This window comes from Rhinatrema bivittatum, chromosome 3 (assembly GCF_901001135.1).
Source record: "Rhinatrema bivittatum chromosome 3, aRhiBiv1.1, whole genome shotgun sequence".
Lineage (NCBI taxonomy): Eukaryota > Metazoa > Chordata > Amphibia > Gymnophiona > Rhinatrematidae > Rhinatrema > Rhinatrema bivittatum.
Genome location: NC_042617.1, coordinates 182,475,901 through 182,498,285, shown reverse-complemented (window position 1 = coordinate 182,498,285; position 22,385 = coordinate 182,475,901). Strand labels below are relative to the sequence as shown.

At 42.3% G+C, this 22,385-nt stretch overlaps 1 protein-coding gene across 2 annotated transcripts in view; it reads right to left on the bottom strand.

Annotated features, from left to right (window-relative positions):
• FH (fumarate hydratase) overlaps positions 1–22,385 on the bottom strand; it is a 146,030-nt gene that overhangs the window by 28,537 nt on the left and 95,108 nt on the right. For both annotated transcript variants that reach the window (XM_029594019.1, XM_029594020.1), the window contains exons 7-8: positions 20,757–20,960; positions 14,609–14,736 (exon numbers count right to left, since the gene is read on the bottom strand). In XM_029594019.1, coding sequence (XP_029449879.1) covers positions 14,609–14,736; positions 20,757–20,960 — 332 coding nt within the window. The remainder of the gene's footprint in view (positions 1–14,608; positions 14,737–20,756; positions 20,961–22,385) is intronic.

The window sequence follows — 22,385 nt, the reverse complement described above, 5'->3', positions numbered from 1 at the left end:
ATCTGTTCGCTCTACCGGCTGCTTCGGGGACCTCGGCTCTTTAGCCTTACTTATTGAAGGCTCCAGGGAAGATGACCTCTTCTTTCTGTCCAGCCGCCTGGGCTCCCAGCCCGGGGAAGAATGGGTTGAGCACTGAGTGGGGGCATAAGAGCCTGTTGGGACCTCTTCCAGTTCCCAGAGTCTCGCAATCTTCACAGCACACTGCCGGCTAAGCCCTGGGTGACATCCTGCCACAGTCCTGGCAAGATGCCTAGTCTTGGTAATGCCCTGAGTATAAATAATAATAAATAATTATAACGGACAATTTTTATGCATTGGCAGAATTTGAACCCAGGTGCCTTCAGGGCCATGGGAGCACTGAAAAGTGCTATTTTGGGGCTTACGAAGTAAGCTGGAAGAGAGAAAAAGGAAAGAAAAAAAACAAGAGGGAAGAACCTATGACTGCTGCTGCATGGGAAAACGAAAAACCGAGGAGAGAGAGTCAGTCGCATGGGAAGGCACCGCACAGGCGTGCAGGAGTGAAGTTCTGAACGTTCTATGAACAAGGGGGCGCTCCCAGACAGCATGGCTAATTCAGCCTGCTTATCTGCAGGAAAATAATTTGGATGATATCAAAGACAGGAATAATAGGAAATTGACTCCTATTGAGCAAAATGGTTTGCCTTGTATTTATCCTGATGGGATAGATTGGAAGCAATTAAGATAATTGCTCCTAAAGTATGAATCCACTGCGCTCCAGAGCTCCGACGGAGCTCTGGAGCGCACTGCTAGCCGGCATTTGGACGCGCTAGCTTTACCCCTTATTCAGTAAGGGGTAATAGCGCGTCCAAAACACGCGTCCAACTCCTCCGAACCTAATAGCACCCGCAACGTGCAAATGCATGTTGATGGCCCTATTAGGTATTCCCGCGCAATTCAGAAAGCAAAATGTGCAGCCAAAGGTAGGCACTAATTTCTCCGGGCACCGGAGGTCCCGAAAGTTTAAAAAAGTAAAAAAAAAAAAAAAATTTAAAATAGGCCCGCGGCTGGCAGGTTGAAAACCGGTCACTCAATTTTGCTGGCGTCCGGTTTCCGAACCCGTGGCTGTCAGCAGGCTTGAGAAATGACATCGGCTGCCAAAACCGCTGACAGCCACCGCTTCTGTTAAAAAAGAGGCACTAGGGACGCAGTAGTGTCCCTAGCGCCTCTTTTTACCGCCGGGCCTAATTTTAATAAATTTAAATATTGAATCGCTTGCCCGCTCTCCCGCGTTTTTACTGTATCGGCCTGAATGTTTGGTGTGATTGAAGGGGAGTTTTTGATTTACAAAAAGATTTTGATTCTGTATATTTAATCAGCAATAATTTTGATGGTTACAGTTAAGTCACTTATTAAATGTAATGTAATTGAGGAATTAACTGAGAAGTTGAAATTATAACATGTGATAGCATCTTGTCTTCATGTAATAAATGAATAAAAACAAACTCACATAAAAGATGTTCTGTTACTGAAAAGGTAGAGATGGTGTTAGATGAATCTGGTTGGGCTAAAGATTTTGGGGAAAAAATTGCTTAGAATTTCTCTTTTTGCTTCCACGTCAAACTCCTTTTCTTCATCATACACAGAGCAGTTTGGATACCAGTTCAGGTGGTTATGGTATCGAAGAACAGAGAGGACAAATGTTGTTCCTGTGATGCAGAGATAGGAACATTTCTCTCTTGTGCTATTTTATTGTTTGAATTTACAAAGTTACTAGGACTCTGAGGGGAATAGGATCTGTACTATTCTTAACATTAAAAAGAATCTTTCCTACAGAAATGTCATTTGGAAAAAGTATGGCTTTAGAATCTATGAAGGTAACATTGAAACAGCCATGCGGGTGTATATGTATGTGAGGATTTTCATTTATTAAACTTCTAAATCGCCAAACACAACGAAGGCCTGAGTGAGTATGATGGCTCGTGTCCAGAAACGTGTCCATTTTATAACCTGCCTCCCTTTCACCCCCAACTCTTCAAACCTCGCTAACTAGCCTCATTTTTTTTTTTTTTTTAAATTATACTAGTTACACGCCATCCGTGGCAGGGATAGGGACTCTGGCACGCGCTTGTGCACACAAATAGTTACAACACTGCTTGAATGCTAAAATCTGGGAGCGCCCACGCCCGCCCCTTTTTCCCCTTAAAGTTTGTGCGAGTACCAGGAGATATGTGCGTACTCGCACGCTTTTTAAAATCAGCGCGGCATGCGCTGGCCCGTGAGACGCACATATCTCCTGGCTTTGGCTGAGCTTTTTAAGTTTACTCCTGTGTTAACGTTATTTGAGAGAAAATTAGTAGATTTTTTTTACTTTCTGTTGCAGGGAAGATGATCTTAAATTATTGGAAAAATAATTCTGTTTTAGATAAATATGTGGTGGAATACAATTTCAAATATGCACAAACATGAGAAGGCTGCTGAAAAAAGAATGGCTATGTTTTATTGTACTAAGATGTGGGCCCATTCGAAAGATTTGTGTTGTAACTACTTTTTGCATATCTAATTTTTTTTTTTTTTGCGGTAATTTAGTTTTTATAATCATACTTTTTGTAAATGTGTATTTGTTTCTGCTGTTATTTATATGTTGTATTTGTTATTGTTGAAAAAAAAAAAGTTTGCAACCAAAAAAATGGCAATTATAAATCTAGGAGGATCAGGGACACAGGAAAAGTGTGAGCTTTTTTTTTTTTTTTTTTTTAATCTGTGGCAGAAATGTGAATGATACTGGATAAACAGTTCAAAATTCTTGCAATGGGCTCTGATCTCACTGAGTTTTCAAATTCTCTTTTGCTTCTTTAGAGCATGGACTTGCATAGGAGCTACCTTTCTCCGTATTTCTCTTTTTCTGCGACTGTGCATATATTGCTTCTGCATTCTGCAGACTCTCACCTTCTCTGCAGTGGTCATATTCTCCTTGCAATCTCCGAGCTTGAGCATCTCTCTCCTGCTTGTCTAGGTATCCTCTCCCCCATGCTCTAACCTATCTGAGGTTTCAACTGGACTGCACTGGATTGGCCTGTTTCCCTATAAATCAAATTAGGCCAAAATAACAAAACCCAAATAGCAATTCTAAGTGTAGTAGGGTTTCAAAGTGTGAGTTGGAGGTCAATGTGTGCTCTCGTATCCGAAGCAAAAAATTTGAATGGGGTGGGGGAAGGGAGACATGTAGGGAGTGAAATTTTTTGAGCATCCTGCATAGTTTATGCCACAAATACATGCATAAGTTACACCAATTTTCAAAGCCGACTTAAGTCCGCTTCGAAAATTACCCTTCAACTTCCTCGCACAAGTTATACCTATTTGAGGAACACAAAATTTCCCTGAAAATGTACATGAAAAAACACAAAAAAGATGCCTGGATCTTTTTCAATGTTTATTAAGACAGAGACGTGTTCACAATTTGCCCGACTCAGGCCGAGTTTCACGGCTCAAAAGCCGCTGCCTCAGGGGCTTGAACACCTCACAGTCGTGATTGAGACTCAGTGGTGTGATTTCATCCAATGTACAATCATTGATTGTCAGCAATGCATAAGACAACTTTCACAACAGTGTGCAGCTTAAGGTCTCTGCTTCTATCATCCAATGTACAATCATTGATTGTCAGCAATGCATAAGACAACTTTAAGCTGCACACTGTTGTGAAAGTTGTCTTATGCATTGCTGACAATCAATGATTGTACATTGGATGAAATCACACCACTGAGTCTCAATCACGACTGTGAGGTGTTCAAGCCCCTGAGGCAGCGGCTTTTGAGCCGCGAAACTCGGCCTGAGTCGGGCAAATTGTGAACTCGTCTCTGTCTTAATTAACATTGAAAAAGATCCAGGCATCTATTTTTTGTGTTTTTCCTGACGGTATCATAGATCGCCTACCTCTTTGTTTTCTTGGACCTGAAAATGTACATGCCTACAGTTGGATTCTAGAAAGATGTGTGTGTGTAAATCCAAAACCCCTCCTTTGCTCCCTAGGAACACTGCCACTCTCCCCAGGTAAGCTTGCACACAAACATGACATCCATGCTTAAGTTTACCCTCACATCAAGCAGGCGATTTTGTACAAGGCCACTTTTGTGTGCAAAACGCTGGTTTAAGCATTACTCCCATAGGCAAGACAAGCATGCTGATCTTAGGAGGCCAGTTTGCTGTAGGAGATTAGATGAAAAATCATGCAAGCAAAAGTGTGGGTGTAAAATACACTGTGGGACTTTCTGCCTGATCTTTAGATTTAGCCCTGAGAAGCAAAGGTCCCACAGTGTTTTTTGCACAAATACTGTACATCTGCACATTTGTTCAGATGAAATTTTTTCACCTTCCCTGGCTGCATGAAGTGCTAGTCTATAAATGTGCAGTAAAACTGACTTGCGGACTTTTTGCACTTTTGTCCCTCTGCATTTACATTACCGTTAAATCTAGCTTAGTGTCTTTGAAAGGACAGCAGGGGCTTCAACATGACAGACCACTGCAGCTTTAAATCAGCAAGCCATTGCATCAAAGGAAAACGAGCCTTTAACAAGCACGGAAACAGAATTCTTATGAGGAACAGCTACTTCGCTGCCTTAAACTGGGTAAAGAAATTCAATTGTCATTTCTACACCCAGAGATCAGTTGTGCATGTTAAACATCTTATCACTGTCAACCAGATTTATGCAGCATTGAAAATATGCAAGCAAATGTGAGGAAGAGTACGTATCTTCTCATTATGGCATGCATTTTAATCTGGAAGCAGTTCGTTCTGACTGCGGGGTTTCATAAGTCGGCACACAGATGCCATAGACAGTAATTGGTGTTTCCAGACTGAACTTTTCTCAATTCAATCTGCCAAGAGACTGGCATCCCAAGCTAAACAGAGCCAGGAAGAGCAATTAAACAGCTTGCCCTTCAGAGGTGGCAAGAAAACCTGTCTCTGAGCCCTACCTGCCGTGCACGGGTTTTTAAATGCTGCAGCTGCCAAACAAGCCCATCATTTTAAATATACATAAAACCTTCAGACAGGTGCTGTCTGAACATACAGAAACTGTTCAGAGGGCTATTTTATGTTTCATGCTACAGGCAAGAATTAAATTAACTCAACTGTTCCTTAAACATTAACTCTGTTCAAATAATAGATTTTTGTGAGACTCTTAGGGAGTTTGCAGATGGCTCCAAGTAAACTCCTGAAATAGATAGATAATGGGAGCTTGCAAACTTACAGGGTCTCAACAGCTTTTTTTCGGGGGGGTTTCAAAGTGACCCAATCTATCAAACACGTGATAAAGAGGTTGATAAACAATCAGCATAACTCCATCCTGCTCTGGGCCTGATGAGAATTATGCAAATGAATCTCGTAACTAGTTTTCACTACCAGTTTGCCTCATAACTTTTGCAGATTTAAAACGTACTGATGTAGACATGGGTAGAACAAATGAAATAAAAAAAAAATCATTTCTGCTTTCACTTGGTTGTTAATACATGTCTGAAAATCATGCTCGTCTCTATCTTCAGGATTAATGTATAGTATTGTATATTAGGGTGCTTCAATGCTGCTTTGTCATCATAAATATTAGCCTAGTACATTAAAAGTTTGAATACAACAAAGGGTGAAAACTAAAGGTGTTTTCCTGCCGGTGAAGTTAATGAGCGATTCCTGCTTACATAACTAATAATAAAAACAGTTTTGTATTTGGTAATAAGAATTATACACAGAAGAACCCAAACATGACAAGAAAAAGCCAAGTGTGTCGAAGAACATCACCATTCAATATGCAAGCTGAATTATTTTTAAGTTAGAACTAGTACTGCTGAATCTCTGGCAGAAAACAGTCATAAGAACTTAAGAAATTGCCATGCTGGGTCAGACCAAGGGTCCATCAAGCCCAGCATCCTGTTTCCAACAGAGGCCAAACCAGGCCACAAGAGTCTGGCAAGTACATTAGTTAGGCAAATCAAACCTGATTCTAATAATCCCTAGTGCTTCATACTTGCCTGCATGATCAATATTTAAACAGGTTTGAATACAGAATGAAAGTAAGAGTACATTTGGTCATCTGAGTGGTTATGGTGATTTAATATTTTTCTTCACAGCATGTTCTTTTCAATTTGTTGGAATTCACACTGTAGCCCTAGCTGCCAGATCTGCTTTGTCTGACCTCCTCTGGCAGCATTTCAGAAGCTGCCAGAAGAGGTTAGACACAGGTCCTATTAGAATGTGTGCAGTCTAATCACGATGGATGGTTTCAAAATAGTGACTGCCTAGTATGGGCTGGCAGATGTGGCTTAGCTGGACAGCCAAAAAATACTCTTTTCTATTCACCTGAGATCTCGGGCAAACATGAGGATGCGTTCTCACCCCTCTGATCTCGCTCCTCCTTGGGTTGGCCCCCCCAAGGATGAATTTACAGTCCCCTCAACACAGCACTAATGCCTGTGGTTCCACTGGCAGGGGTGGTGAATGCTAAAGCCACTGTGTGTCCTGCCCAAGGGCTGAAGTTTCCCCTCATCCGGGCAGCAGTTTACCTCTCGCTGCACTGCTGGGCACCACTTTTGCTGGCAACCCTCATGGCTTGGATGAAGCCACTGGCTCTGTGGTCCTAAGAGGACGCTAAAGTTTTCAGCAGAAGGAAGCAGGGGAAACAGCTACCCCCTCTCAGAGGGAATCCCCCAGCTGGGGACTACTTCTGGGACTGGGGGTTGTGGAGGATGTGAGCTGCCTGGTTAGAGCATTAGGTGCCGGGGTTTGGAGAACCCTTACTCAGGCAACTGCAGTGCAGCTACAGATAACTAAGTACAAGTGTCCCTAGTACTCCAAAAGTTGTAACTTTTATTTAACAGGCAATTATAATGATAGGAATGGCAATTTCAGGTTGTATTTTTTTTTTTAAGAGCTTTAGGGGAAATACAATATCATGTGCCTGTGCAACTTGTGCTGAAGGTCAATAGAAATAAAACTGCAGTCTATGAAGGTCAAATATGTGCAGTCCAGGTACTAATCATCTTGTTGATTAAAGCATAACACTGCCCTCAATGGGAAAGTGGAAATCAGGTGCATGCCTCTAGGAGGAACATGCAGAGGTCTATTTGTTTTTCAAGACTTATGTATTGGAAATGTTTAAATCTTATGGTATGGAAGCTATTCATCTACTAATCAGGTGTGCTCTCTCACCTCAACTTGACGTAAGGAGAATGGCCATGGACACTACGGACCTCTCAGTGTCTCGCAACCTCCCGAGAGGAAGCGGTCTCCAGAGCCACTCTAAAAGTTTCATGTGTTTGAAAACAGACCAAACGTGGGTTCTCATACTGTTTTTGTCCAAAAGTGTTCTATTTATGGGAAAACGTCAGGGCTTTCCAAGATATGGGTATAATTACTCGGTTTAAAGGAAGGAAATTCTTGGAGCTTCATCAAGAAGTTTTGCTACAGGAGCAACCTTTCATCTTAAAATTTCCCGGCAACTTTTAGCCTTCCAATCGGGGAAAGCAACTTAAATTCTTTGGCCCTGGCCATTTGAAATTGTTTTTGAAGGACATTAAAGAGGCAGGCCTCAACCCAGATAAAGGGGGGAGGCCAAATCTGTGGAGGCACTCTGCTCCAGGATAGGGGAGGTGCAAAGGCTGGTGGGAGGGCCAGTGAGCTCAGTTTAGGCCAGGGCTGGTCTACCCACCAGCCTTTCAGCAGCTTTTTCACTTGCAGGTCAGGCTGGCCTCTCTCTTTTTTCTGGGCTACTGTCATGTGCACTCACTCTGAGTTGGTGCCCTGTGCAGCTGCCTTTCTTGCCCTGCTCTCAGTTGTTCTGTCCCGGAGGCTGTGTTCTGGTTGGTCTGCGGTGGCAGCGAGATCCCAGGGTTGGACAGTGGTGGACGGTGGGAGCGGCTAGTTGTTGGGTGGGGGGGGGGCAGGAAGCACATGCAGTGGGTTAGGGGCATTGGTGTGGAGCTGCATTGGAGTTCCTCTGCCACCTGATCAACTGTATCGGCTCATTTGGCAATTTTTTAATTTTTTTTTAATGGGGGAAATCAAGAGAATACTGGACCATCTGGGGGCGCAAGTAGGTGGAAAGCTTGTGGCCAAATTGGGAAACAGCGACTGGGGCCTCCAAGGGAGTCTACGGCACCTGGGTTATGCCTGGTATGTGGCCCACTGGTGGCAGGAAAAGAGGTGAGCCATGGGGACACATGTCATGGTTGGGGATCTTCATGTTTTCCTGTCGCAGTGCAGTGACAGTGTTTTTGCCCTGCCACTGAGCCACGGAACTCATGTTTCCAGCTGAAGACAGCATGCAGTGGGGCCTTTGTAATATGCAGGCTGCCAGGATCGAAGGACCCCCCCTGCTGCATCAGTTATGGTGAATATTTAATTAAATTTATTTTATTTATTTTTTTCTTTAAAAGGCTCATGAAGCATGCAGGCGACCTGTGCTCCAGTGAGTGCAGGCGACCTGTGCTCCAGTGAGTGCAGGCTCCCTCTACCCAAGTCATGCCTCGCCCAGCTGCTCAAAGTAATCCCTGGAGTGCAGCTTACAGACACTGTTCCTCCCTATTTGTGATGAAAGGGGATTTACTTTACTGAATCACAAAAGGAAGTGTGGAAGGGGAAATGATAGTTCCCAAATCCTATCATCAAAAGGTCATGCAATTAGCACACAGCCACCTTCCAGGGTTTCACCTGCGGGAGGAAATCACCCAGGAAAAAATATTGGCACAATTCTATTGGCTGAGCCTACATAAACAGGTTCAGTTGTATTGTGGCTCCCGCTCTATCTGCTAGCTCACAAAGTCTCCCGTGTACAGGCGGCACATCTCATACCAATGCCCATAATAGAGACCCCTTTTGAAAGGGTGGGCATGGATCTTTTGGGGAAACTAGAGAGATCAACTTGAGGAAATAAGCTCAGTCTCATCATGCTGGACGATGCCTCAAGATATCCAGAGGCAGTACCACTATGGAATATGAAGATCCTGATGGTGGCGACCACCCTAATGGAGGTTTTTTTCACAACTTGGGCTGCACAAAGATCCTGATGGATCCCGGTACCCGTTTCATCTCCAAGGTAATGAAATAATTCTGCATATCTTGGTGAATCATCCATAGACCAATGGCCTGGGCGAGTGCTTCAATCAGACACTCAACAAATGTTGAGGAAATTTGTGGATGAAGACGGGAAAAACTATAATGTGTTACTACCCTATGTACTGTTCACAATCCGTGAAGTACCACAGAACTCGATGGGATTTTCCCCTTTTGAGTGACTATATGGGAGGAGACAGAGAGGAATCCTGGACATAGCTCTTGACACTTAGGAAGACAAAGCGAACCCCAGGCATAACCTTGATAACTGCATGCTCAGAGTGCAAGACCGCCTAAAAAGGCTAGGAAAGCAGCCTGCCTATGTCTGGAAAAGGCTCAGAGTTCCCAAGCCCGAGCTTACAATTGGCCGATGATCCAAGAAGTATACCAGCCAGAGATTGCGTCCTTGTCCTCCTCCCATCTTTGAAAAGCAAGCTGTTAGCCCATTGACAAGGATCCTATGAAGTTTTGGAGAAAACAAGGTCCGTGTATTACAAAATAGCTCAGCCAGATAAACGAAAAAACTAAAATCTGTCATATAAACCTCCTGAAGAAGTGGGTTGCACAGGAGTGCAGAATGGTGCAAAGAGGAGAGTTTGGCCCAGAGGTCAGAACTGAAATGGACCAAGCTCATGTTCCTTTCAGAGAACACAGATAGCTGATTTAAAGCAGCTGCTAAAGAAAAACAAGATCATCTTCTTGAACCTGCCCAGTCGTACCCACCTGATGCAACATGACATCATTATGCCTCCTGGAGTTGTAGTACAGCAACGATCCTGTCTAATTCCCGAGGCCAAATGCTGCATCATCGAGACCGAAATGAAGGAGATGCTCTAGCTTGGGGTCTAACAGTGATTGCTCCTCACCCATAGTATTTGTGCCACAGCCAGATGGGAATATAAGGTTCTGTATCGACTTTAAAAAGGTCAACAAAGACTCAAATGTCAACGCCTATCTGATGCCATAAGTGGATGAGTTGATTGAGTAACTGGGATCAGCCCAGTTCATCTCTACCCTGGGTATTGGCAGGCACCTCATGCTGACAGCCAAAGAGAAGACTGCTTTCTTGATGCCAGGTGAACTTTTCCAGTTCACCAAACTCCCTTTTGAAATTCATGATGCCCCTGCAACGTTTCAACAATTGGTCATCTGCCTGCTCCACAGCTGCCTACTTGGATGACATCGTCAAGATTGGAAGACACATGTCAGCCAACTTCAGGTTGTCCTAACTAGTCTGAAGAAAGCGGGACTTACAGCTAACCCGAAGAAGTGTTTGCTGGGGGACAAGTCGTCCAATATCTTGGCTATACCCTGGGGAAGGGCAATGTCCATCTACAGTCCTGGAAGACTGAGGCAATCACCCAGGTTCTAGTCCTACAAACAAAAGCGAAAATGAGAGCATTCCTAGGCCTTATAGGATACTATAGGTGGTTTAGTCCCAATTCCTCAAAAAAGATGGAGCCTCTCACAAGGCTGTAGGTAAAGAAAGCACCAGAGAAGATTCAGTGGTCAGATAAAGCAGAAAAGGCCTTCAGGACTCTGATATGCTCTGAACCAGTCTTGATAATCCCTGTCTTCATCGAACTCTTTACATGCAGACTAATGCCTCAGAAGTCGGCCTGGGAACAGTCTTGGTGCAAGAAAGGGATAGTAAACTACATCCAGTGGCATACATTAGCTAGAAGTTGATACCACGAGAAAAACGATACTCAGTGGGAAAGAGGCCTTGTCAGACAAGCAGGCCTTAGAGGCCTTATGTTATTAACTGATGGGAAAGCTATTCACACTCATAATGGAGCATCCTATGGATGAAAAGGAACAAGGATTCCAATGCAAGAATGATGAGATGGTTCCTAGTCCTACAGCCTTTCAACTATAAGATCTGACATAATGCAGGAAGGAAGAATGCCAATGCAGTTTCCTGTCATATAGGTGTCCCTTGTACAGACAGATGTTCATCCCGGCAAAGCTGAGTTGAGGGAGTCTATAGAAAACTACCTTACAGGACTGGGCACAGCTATTTTGCTCAGTCCTCAAAATTCAGACACACAGGGAATCCTGGGTGAAGGGAGGAGTCCCGCTTAGAGTTTAAGACTCAGGGCCTGGAAAGGTTAGAGAGGCTTCAGGGAGCTAAGACCTGCTATGTGTAACAGTAATTGCGAGCTACCTGAACTTCAAGGCAAGTTGCCTAATTTGTTTCTTTTGCTTTGCACTGCCCCATTGTTTTCGTTGTAAATAAACTTCACTTAACAAGCAGCCAGATTCTGCCTCCTTTTTTCGCTGGCTGCTTCCAAGTCGCTACTACTCGAGTTACCACAGGTGCCTTGCCCTATTCATGTGGCTGCTTCGAAGGCCAGCACCCTAGGGGCATGACCTTCCAGTGGAGAGGATCATGGTCAGTCTGCTCCCCCCACCCCAACCAAGTATCTGCAGGCCAACCCATCCCCCCCTCATATGTGGGAGGTATTTGCAGAGTGGGATGGTCCTTCAGAGCATAATGATCCCTGAGTTACACACTGGTGAAGTAGTGCAGTCCTGTGTTTGAAGCATATACATCCAGACTGTGTCGGGTGAACTGTGTCCCTCTGTCCTCACCACTCCCCTGGAACCCACTAGGTAGACACTAGTTTGAATCATGGCTGTGGAGGCATGGTTATGGCTGGCCATTCTGGTGCAATTTCACTAGGAAGTGCTGGTGGGGTTTGCTGAGGCCTCCCTGCCCCCATGAGCAAAATAGCCATTTTGTGGATTTTCTCATTGGATTACACATTTAGCCACATTACAGTAAGCCTATGACTTGTACCAGTGGCAGCCATCTTGTGATGGTCACATTTATCCCTGGGAGAAGGATAGAAAATATAGATCAATTATTGGCTATGTGCATATTTATATATTGCAGCTGCCACACTGCATCAGCCCATGTATTTTTAATGGCTGACAGCACACACCCAGTGTCTTGGCAGACAGCAGGCATCCCTATTCTCCACTTCTTCACAGCAGGATATTGGGACTCCATGGCATTTTAATGTTTTGGTTCAGCAAGTCTTTGCTTCAGGTCGCCTTTCCTTCGTTCTTTCTGCAGGTCCTTCCAAATGAGAAGCACATATTAAGCTCCAGGCTATGCTCTTTAAGTGATGTTTTATGTGCGCATCTGCTACCCAGAACCCAATTCTATTGGCTACATTGAAGCGAGTTGACGAACTACGGTAGTCATCTTGCCTCTGAAGAGAAAGTTACTAATATGGTTAATGGCCTTCATTCTAAAGCAGAACTGGATATATACCCTAGAGGGAAGGCGAGATAGAGGAAACATGAGAGAGACATTTAATGCCTCAAAGGTTTTCACGCATGAGAGGCGAACTTCTTTCAGCAAAAGGAAGATGCTAGAACAATAGGTCATGGGGCAAAGCATGAGTTGGACTCAACAAGAATAATAAGAACTATTCTTTTACTGAGAGGGGTTAGTGGATGCAGCATGGAATGAGCCCAGGTGACCCTGTTATGCATGGGCACGTTCTGTGCCCTCCATTGAGGTCTCAAGAATGGTGGTGTGTGCAATTCCTGCCTTGGCAGCTATACTGCTTCCTGGACTATCTTGCTGGGTTTCCCTAGGAAGACCATTTTTTTTTTGGAGGCTATTAGGTGGTGTCGTTTGAAGCAATGTCAAAGGCTTACTTTGTTGTGCTGTTTTGTAAAATACCCCAAAATTCAAAACAATGAATCAAAAGAAAAAATGATTTAATGCTGTCTTTTTAATTTCAGAAACACAGATTAAGATGGAAACTACACATTTATCTTTGAAAATCTAGTGATTGTTCCACTGTCCATAAGAATGCGATTTCCCTGACGCAGCCTATACAGGCAAAACGCTGACAGTGATGGATATATGTTTGAAATTTTTTTCTATTAAGTTAAGTGCACTTTACTATGATGGGAACAAATCAATATATGTGTGCACTGTTAAGTTTCTTTTGGGACTTTTAGACAGTTTGGTAGTCACTCATACATAACAAGAAAATAATTTTAAAAATATATATATAATTCAAAAACGTTTTTTGATGGTGCATCCTATATCTATCTTGAAAGACTTTCTGGCTTGAAATCTGGCATCCGAAGTCTTTTCCTTCTTATTTTATAAATGCACATAATATGTTGGTGTGCTTTTAGCATCAATCACTACATACATTTGTGGACATTTAAATTTCGTACCTAAGAGGTTTTTCTTTATTTATTGGCTATTAGGTAGTTACAGGTATAGCCAACTCTATTACATTCTGGTGAGCTCATGCACATTTGGGCATGTATGCTGTGCCATACCTTTTAAAGCCTCGCATCTACTTCATGTGACAAGTCCCTTGTATACAGATACACGTTCTGTAGATTGCCTGTGAGGGCACTGCTTGTGTCACTGTGCCTGTGCAACCATTTTATGAGTCAGGATTTCTTTGCATGGCTACCTTCTTTTGCTAGACTAGCCTTTACGGCACATCCTTCTGTTTGATCATATGTTTTTGTTCAGCCAGTTTTTACTGCACATCTTTCTGTCTTTTCAGTTATCTGTTACCTGGCTCAGCTTCCTTCTGACAGAGGCCGAAAATTAGTAGGTACATGTCTAGGTTCTTATGCTTCCCAAACTTAGGAAACTGATTCTTATCCTTCTGGTCTGTAAGTTATTTCTTGCTCACCCTAATATTTGTGCTGCATCCTGAATAAGTGAGTCCTGTTCTTGCTACAGACCAGGATGTTGGAGGGCAAGGCTTTGATGGTTCTACGTCCCCAAAGTCAGAAAATTGCATTAGCATGATAAATGGTGAGCTTTTCGAACTGCAACTCAGGAGAGGGTATGGTCACCCTTTTGGGATTACATAATGTGTTTAATGGTTTGATTAATGGTTGAAGTTAATTATGTAGCTTGAGCCATACTGCGGCCATATCCATCCAATCAAGATCTTCATTTGCCAGAGTTTGTGTTTGTGTTTGTGCCAGAGTTTCATTCAAGACTTAACACAAATTAGAGAGGGAAGTGAGTAGATGGGGAGGGTGGCAATGGAGATTATATAGAATTGAGGGAGGAAGACAGCACGTGCCTGAAACTGTTGAAACTGTTGCTAACTCTCCCTCTTGAATTTCCTGTCTCCTTGCTTTGAAGGGTTTTAAAAGTTAGTGATCATATCTTGCTGTATTGATTTGATATTGTTTGTGATATCCTAAACATATTCCATCAATGGACTTTTCTTATATTTGTATTTTCTAAAGATCTGTTACTAATTGTGCCATGCATTCTCCCTTTCTTTTTGGGGGCTTGATTGATCCATACATAGAAGTAAGTGGTCTGTATCTGTGTTTTTCCTGTGGTTTTTTTGTGACTCCACGGCAACATTGCTTTTTTTTTTTTTTTTTTTTAAGTATTGTGTTTGTAGATATGAATTTTATCATTATGTAATATTTACAAAAAAGTATTACTCCAGCAATACATCGTCAAGAAATATACAAGCAAAGCAACAAATTTGAAGTCAAAACATTTTCAACCTAAAAAGATTTGGGGCTTACAATCATTGGCTTGAAAACGTTCAGTTCAAAGTGTCCATTGCTGGCTCCTATTGTTACTGCAACATGGTTTCCCATTACTTGAGCTGCCACCATGGTTAGAGCCTCACATTGTGTAGGGTTCACCTTTCCTTCGAGAATGGGAAAGAAAAAGAAGAGATATCAGTGATATTCTATTTTTACTGGCTGTACTGAGCAAAGGCCTTCTGAATCAGTATGTTTCCATAGAGAGTCACAACTGCAGTAAACATTCCTGTGGCAAATGTAGATAAGAGAAAGCAAGTGTGCTTATCTGTAAAGAGAGTTCTCTGTAAAAAGCAGGATGAATTAGCTATAATGTCATCCAACAGCACCAACATGTTCCCAGCTCTTGTAAAAGTCCCTCACTCTCTCTTCCAGAGTTTAAGCTTTAGCAAGGTAGTCAATTCTCCAGGGAGGTGGGCAAATATTAAGTATGACTAATTTATTCTGTTTATGGGAAACCCTGTTTACACGAAAGCAAACTTGCTTTCTCCATCTACAAACAGGCATGAATCAGCCATTACACATGAGAAATCACAAGTTATGTGTTGTACAACAGAGCACCTACTTAAAGACAACCCAACCCTACCAGGTGGAGAGTGGACAACTGGATAAACAGTCTACTTAGAACTGCTTATCCAAAGTTGTCGTCTCCTCAGGTCATGTGTGCTGATAGTAGTGGGATACGAAAGCATGAACAAATGTCCAAATAGCAGCTTTACAAATGTCTTCAAAAGCAGTGGCCCAGAGATGAGTCACTGAAATCACCAAGGCTTTGACTTGATGAGCCTTGACAGGCTAAATCTATAACAATCTCCATACAGTCTGCTAGACAATTAGAGTTCATTTGGCAACTGCCTGTCTCAATTTATTGGTATCAAAGCATATGAACAATTGAGACGTTTTAACAGTGAGATTAAGGCTTCTTTAGGTAATGCGGCAGGGCTCTCTTCAAAAGAGTAAAATGTCTGATCTCTGTGCATGTGCAGTTTTGTAAAGAACACAAATGGCTTCATTAATATGAAAACAAAGATACTACTTTTGGAAAAAGCTTGGGATGAGTTCAAAGCACCATCCCATTATGAAAAACCAGAGCCTGTAGCTCACTTAGTTACTCTTTGTCACAAAGTGACAGCATGAGAAACACCATTTTCCAAATGAGAAATTTCAAGACAACTGACTAGAGGTTTGTGAGGAGGTTTCATGAGTTGAGTTAGAAGTACATGGAGGTCCCAAGACACTGGAGTTTTACTAACTGAAGGTTTGGAATGCCACAGTCCTTTCATGAATTTTGATATCAAGGAATGGAGAGAGATTGGAGCCCCTTCCATCTGCTGGCGATATACCATAATAGCATGGAGAGGAACTAACTGAAGAGGCATTAAGGCCGGAGGACAAGAGGCAGAAGAGATACTGAAGCAAATGCCTTGGGCCACAGGCAAAGGGATCCAGCTGGCTGGTTCTACACCAAATAGAGAACCCTCTTCCATTTGAAACTAAGATCTTCTGGTTGAAGATTTCTTTGTGGAAATCAGAATACCCTACACAACTTTGGCAAGGAGTAAGGATGCTACTGTGCTTTCAACAGTCATACTGTTAAGACCAACAGTGGCAGATTCAGATGGCAGAGCATGCCTTCTTTCTGAGTTATAAGAGAGAGATATTGTCCGTGGAACCAGAGACTTAGTAGACAGGTAAGATATGGATATCTCAGTCGCCGTGACCAAGCTGATGCTATGAGTTATTATCCTCACCTTGTCTTGAAGGACCTTATGGACAATCCCAATTAGAGGAAATGAAACATGCCCAGAGTAGACCGATGCCCTAGTCTAGCACAAAAACATCAGCAGCTGATGTGTAACTGTTCACATGCATGGAGCAGAGCTCCAACTTTTCAGTTGTACTCGGAGGCAAATAGATCGATCATGGCCTTCCCCAGTGACTAAACTAGTTGCCTGCAATTTCTTGATCCAAGTACCACTTGTGGAGCTATAACACTACTGAAGCAGTTCACCAACATATTCTGAATTCCTGGAAGATAGGTCACTTGCAGATGGGCGCTGTGATATCCTATCTATGACCAGATTCAGAGGCCCTCCTTGCAAAGAGTGTAAGAGTTTGCACATCCCTGTTTATGTAGAAGATGACCACTTGGTTGTCCATATGGATCAAGATTTTCTTTCCCAAAAGAAGGTGAGCACAGCAGATTGCTCACAGCTCCAAGTGGCTGATTTGTAGACAACTCTCTGCTGGGGACTACAATCCTTGGGTTCAAGCTACCCTGGTATACAACTCCCACCCTTTGATGGAGATGTTAGTACACAGATTCACTTGATGTGCACATGCAGTTAGAGGCCCACATTTAGAACTTCAAGATTTGTCTTCTACTAAAGGGATGCTCTCATTCCAAAGGGTCACAGAGATTTGGTGGGATAATTGTTGATAGAGCTGATCCAATTGGCTTCGGAGGCCCCACTGAAGGCCTTGTATGTGCAAATGAATCAGAGGAACCATATACAGCGCAGCAGCTATGTGTTCGAGAAAGACTAGGCCAACCTTGCTTATGCTTAGTTGGTTTGAAGAAGAGACCTTACTAGGCCCATTAATAATACTGCTCTTTCAACAGGGAGAAACACTATTTCCTGATACAAGTCTATACAGGCTCCTATAAACTGAATCCTTTGAGAGGGAACTAGGTTTGGCAAAGTTGACCAAGAATCTCAGGCACAGAAGGAGCTGTATGGTCTTCTCAAGGGTCTCTAGAACTTCTGACAGAGATGGAGCTATCAACTAATTGCCCAGATATGGGAACATGCAGACTCCCTGCTGATGAAGCTGTGCTGCCACTACTTTAAGACATTTTGTGAATACCCTCAGGGCTACTGAGAGGCCAAAGGGGAACACCTTATAATGATAAGTGCTTGCCCTTCACCACAAACCTCCAATGGGTGGGGTGAATGGGAATGCATGTATAAGCATTTTTCAGATTCAGAGCACAACATCTAATCCCATGGTTGAATGAAAGGAAGAATCGTCTGGAAGAAATTTATCTTGACTATCTCCCACTCTCAAAATCTGTTCACTCTCCACATGTCCCCAACGTCTTGGGGATTAGGAAATAACTGAATAGAATTCCTGACCTCACTCCTGAGGAGGAATAGGCTTAACTGCCTTCTGCTGAAGGAATGACTTCACTTCCAACTGAAGTTGGGTGGATTGAGAAATCTTGAAAATCCATTGGGTCAAAGGAAGGTGAAAGCAGCATAAGCAGCAACATACACCACAATTTTCAGGACTCATCAATCCTTAGTAACATGGAGCCATTCTAGGAGGAAAGGCCTGAAGCCTTCTCCCACTGGAAGAGGTGGAACTCCAGGCTGTCAAAAACTAATGCTTAAGTTGCATCTGCTGCCGAGCCTTAGGTTTGCATCTTTCCTTCTGTTGACCTGCTGTTGGTAAAGAGTGAGAGGAGCTCAATGATGCTGAAAAGAGAGGAAAGGAAGTCTTAACTACTGGTGATGGGTGGGAGCCAGCTGGTCCCCCTCCGCAGCTAATAATGATTACAAGTAAGACTGATGAACTTTAATCAGAGCCACCATCTTTTGAACTCTATCACTGAAAAAACTGCCTCCTATACAGTGCATATCCAGAAGATAATCCTGCAGAATCCCCTGCAGGCCACTCGCTTGCAACATAAGCCGATTGGCTCCTATAGAAATATTCGAAGTCCTAATTGCAAAATCAAAAGCTTAAAAAAACCCAAGAATTGATAAAGTGTTTCTTACATTCCTCCACATCTTACACTCATTTGTAGTCAGTCTGTTCTGGGTCTGTCAAATGCTTTTCCTTATGCACACATTCATACAGATACTGCTTCAGATATGTTTCAAACTTGTATAATGGCTAATGCTTTTTAGCCTTTTATTGATTTTAATTTTGTATAATGTTATATCTGTATTGTTACGTATTTCAATTTTATGAATGTCCTACACTTTTTTTTTTTTTTGAGGCATGCCCCATCTTATCTGACCCTTGATGCTCCTCTGATGCTTCCTTGGCACGGATTTGAGTGTGCCGACTCTCTGGTACCCTTTGATCGGGGGTGCCCTTTGAGTTTTTTCTTAGCTAGTGTGTCTCCCCTTTCTCACTTTTGCTTGTGTGGAGACTTGGGGTGTACAGATGGTGTCGAAGATGACGAGCCGATGGGCTCATCGTACTGCTCGAGGAACGGAAGTAAAGCGACTGAGGCCTTCTTGGGCCTGACGCAACTCTTCTGTTTTCCATGCTCTTTTCTCTGAGCTCATGGGGATATTCTGCCACAGGCTGAGCAGCAAGGTTGGTCGTAATCAGGCCCCAGTCAGTGCTAGTACTTGACCACAGGCACAGGCCTTAAAGTCAATTAGTTTCTTGGAGGCCATTAATTAACTGTTTTATTGGGGGGTTTTTTGTAATGGTACTGAAAGGTACTATTTGGGGACTGCAGAAGCAGTGGATAAGCATAAAAACATAAGAAACTGAGGAAAACATTGAAGTGAAAAAGTTGAGAAGAGAGAGAGAAATCTGTCAGTGTTCCTGCGCGGATGAAAATTGATGAGACTGCAGGCACTGACTGTGTTGGAACTCCTTCACATACTCAGGGGAGCAAAAAGCTCTACTTATGAGAGAAGTCTGTTCATTGCCAACAGGTGACATCAGCCCAGAGATCATGGCTAATTCAGACTGCTTATCAATGGAAAACATAAGATGGAATCAGGGGGACAAATGGCTAAAGAAATTTGTCAAACCTGGAAAGAGGTACTAACAGGCAACCCAAACCCTAGACTATAGGACACCCAGGAGGATTATGTAAAGATCTATGAATCTTAGGCAATACATAAATAATTGGCGTGATAGGAAAATTTTCAAGTAAAAGTCAGCCTCGAAGAGGCAAGATAGTGATGATCCAAACCTTCTTGAATTAGAGAAGAAACTGCTGCAGACAGCATAGGTGTGGGATTACTTGGTAAAGGCAAGTTATCTATAGACTTCAGTGATATAAGTCGATTTGTCCAAAAGAACAATACCCCCCTCCCTTATCTACCAGTTCAATAGTAATAGAGTTATTGGACGCATGTGAGTTGCTATTTTATAAGAGATTTACATGAATACATTAGGTAACCTACTGCACAATTTTACACCTGCTAATTATCTAGCACAACGGATATCAGACTTGTCTGTTGTCGGCTATTGTTGGGTGGGAGGTCTGTGAACTGGGAGGGTCTTGAAATGGACTGAGTGAACTGGCGGAAAGTATCGGCAAACTGGCGATTTCAATTAAGCACAATTTTTAAATATATCAACTGCGTATAAATCAGAGTTTTACACAAGTTCTATTTTTCTGCATGTAAAATATACATGTACATCTATAATAGTTGGAAAAGAACATGTTTTCAATGCATTGCAGGTATTCATATGTAACCAAATTATGTGTATTTAATCATCTCTGCATACCTGATATGCGCAGGATATAAAAGTGGGCGGCCATAATCACGCATGGATATGAGGCTGCGGGGAGTTGTTTGAAAGTTATCCTCTACATGCACACTTTTACCTGAATTCAGAAGAGACATTCCAGGACACAGGATCTTGGGTAGGGTTTTTAAGTTATGTGCCTACATTTTGATTTGAAAAAGAATGTTCATGGCAATCTATCCGCACTGAACAGCAAGAGTAATTGTGTGCAGGCAATTTTCAGAAGTGAACTGTGCATTTAAAAGTTTGCTTAGAAAAGTGGTGTAATTTGTGTGAGCTGTTATAAAATTACCCCCTTAATGTCATTTCAGAAGGTACAGTTAATTCCCTCCTTACAGAGCGCTCTCTGCTAGCTTTGTCATGGGATGGCTAAAGAATCTACAGTAACTTCATCACCTTTCTGGCCTTACCACTTAGGTAGCCTATTACAGTTGGGAAAACCTATGCGCAGGTATAGCACAACAAGTCACCAAAGGTCACACAGAGTAAAAAAAGACAGTCTGCATTTAACTCTGGAGTTTCTCCCTCCTAACCCCATCTTTTACCATCTACCCCTAATCCTATTTCTCTAAACACATTTTCCTAAATCAGCCTTTGATCAACAAGGACAGTGCACTACCTGGCATGATGCTACTTCCTGGTTCATTTTCAGGCAGGATGAGCTCTCCCAGACCCGAGCGGGGCCCTGATCCCAGGAAACGGATATCATTGGCTATCTTCATCAGGCTGCACGCCACCGTGTTCATGGCACCACTTAGCTCGGCTAGAGCATCGTGAGCTGCTAGGGCTTCAAATTTGTTTGGTGCAGTAATAAATGGCAATCCTAAAGAGAGGGGCAGAAATAGGGGAAAGGGAGGGAAAAGCTGCCATGAGAAATGATACCATTTCGACTCACTCACAAGAAATTAAGAACATTAAAAAAAAAAAAAATTAGATCATTTCAAATACCAAGAAAATGAGTTAAAAAAAGAATGACAAAGAATAAGAACATAAGAAATTGCCATACTGGGTCAGACCAAGGATCCCATCAAGCCCAGCATCCTGTTTCCAACAGTGGCCAATCCAGGCTACAAGAACCTGGCAAGTACCCAAAAACTAAGTATATTCCATGCTACTGATGCCAGTAATAGCAGTGGCTCTTTTCTTTTTTAATTTTTCCTTGATTAAAATTTTCAAAATTAAACATAAGCATTTAATACATGCCATAAATTCCAAGCAGATTATATAAATTTCTACCAAAAGCAACATTATATACATTTATAGATCATTTGATATTTCAAATAAAAGGCAAATTAAATTATTTGATATTTTAATACTAAATTAACTCAGTAAACTCTGCCTGATTTTACTATGCAATCAGGAGAGAACAATAAGGAAATTTAGGAGCAAATGAACTAGTCCTAACACATAAACAATAGTAAGAAGAGAGTAGTGAGAGTTACTTAATTATGCCGGTACTAGTAGGCAGATCAGGTCTAGACTGACTTTTTGAATTCAAGAAAATTTCCAGTTGATCTGGCTCCATAAAAACATATCTGGTGTTTTTTAGATTTAAGACACATTTACACAGAAATTTTATCATTATTTTTGCACCAATTTGTCGTGCTCTAGGATAAAGAGTGAGAAACGTCCTTCTTCGTAATTGGGTTGGTCTAATTATATCTGGAAAAATCCCTATTTTCCCACCACGGTAAAGCTTATTTCTATTTCGACAGAAACTCTTTAATACCATGTCCCTCTCAGGAGATGTTGCAAATTTCAGTAGCAGTACACCTCTCTTTTCTATTTGCTCTTCTTGAGTTGTTTCAAGAAATCCTGAAAGATCTTCAAGTGGGGATGACGACTCCGGAAGCAGACCTCATTCTTCACTGTCCCGTCTCTCCACCACCTCTCTGGTCTAACCCAGGTATATAATAAGCTTTCAGGATCTTAGGCATTTCACCAATCACAATAGATAATGATTCTTGAAAAAACTTCTTAAGCTGTTCCATAGGAGATATTAGTTTGCGTTTAGGAAAATTGATAATTCTTAGATAGTTATATTTAAGAATATTTTCCAGAATTTCCATCCTTTTCTCTATCCTAGAGTCTCCTTGAATCAAGCCAGTTTGAATTTGCTTGATCTGATTAATTTGTGCATCCATCTCTTGAATTTTTGTAGAATTCGCAAGGACAACAGGATTCACCATATTAAATTGATCTTGAAAACCTTTAACCATTACCGTCAAGGAAATTATTGCTTTTTCAA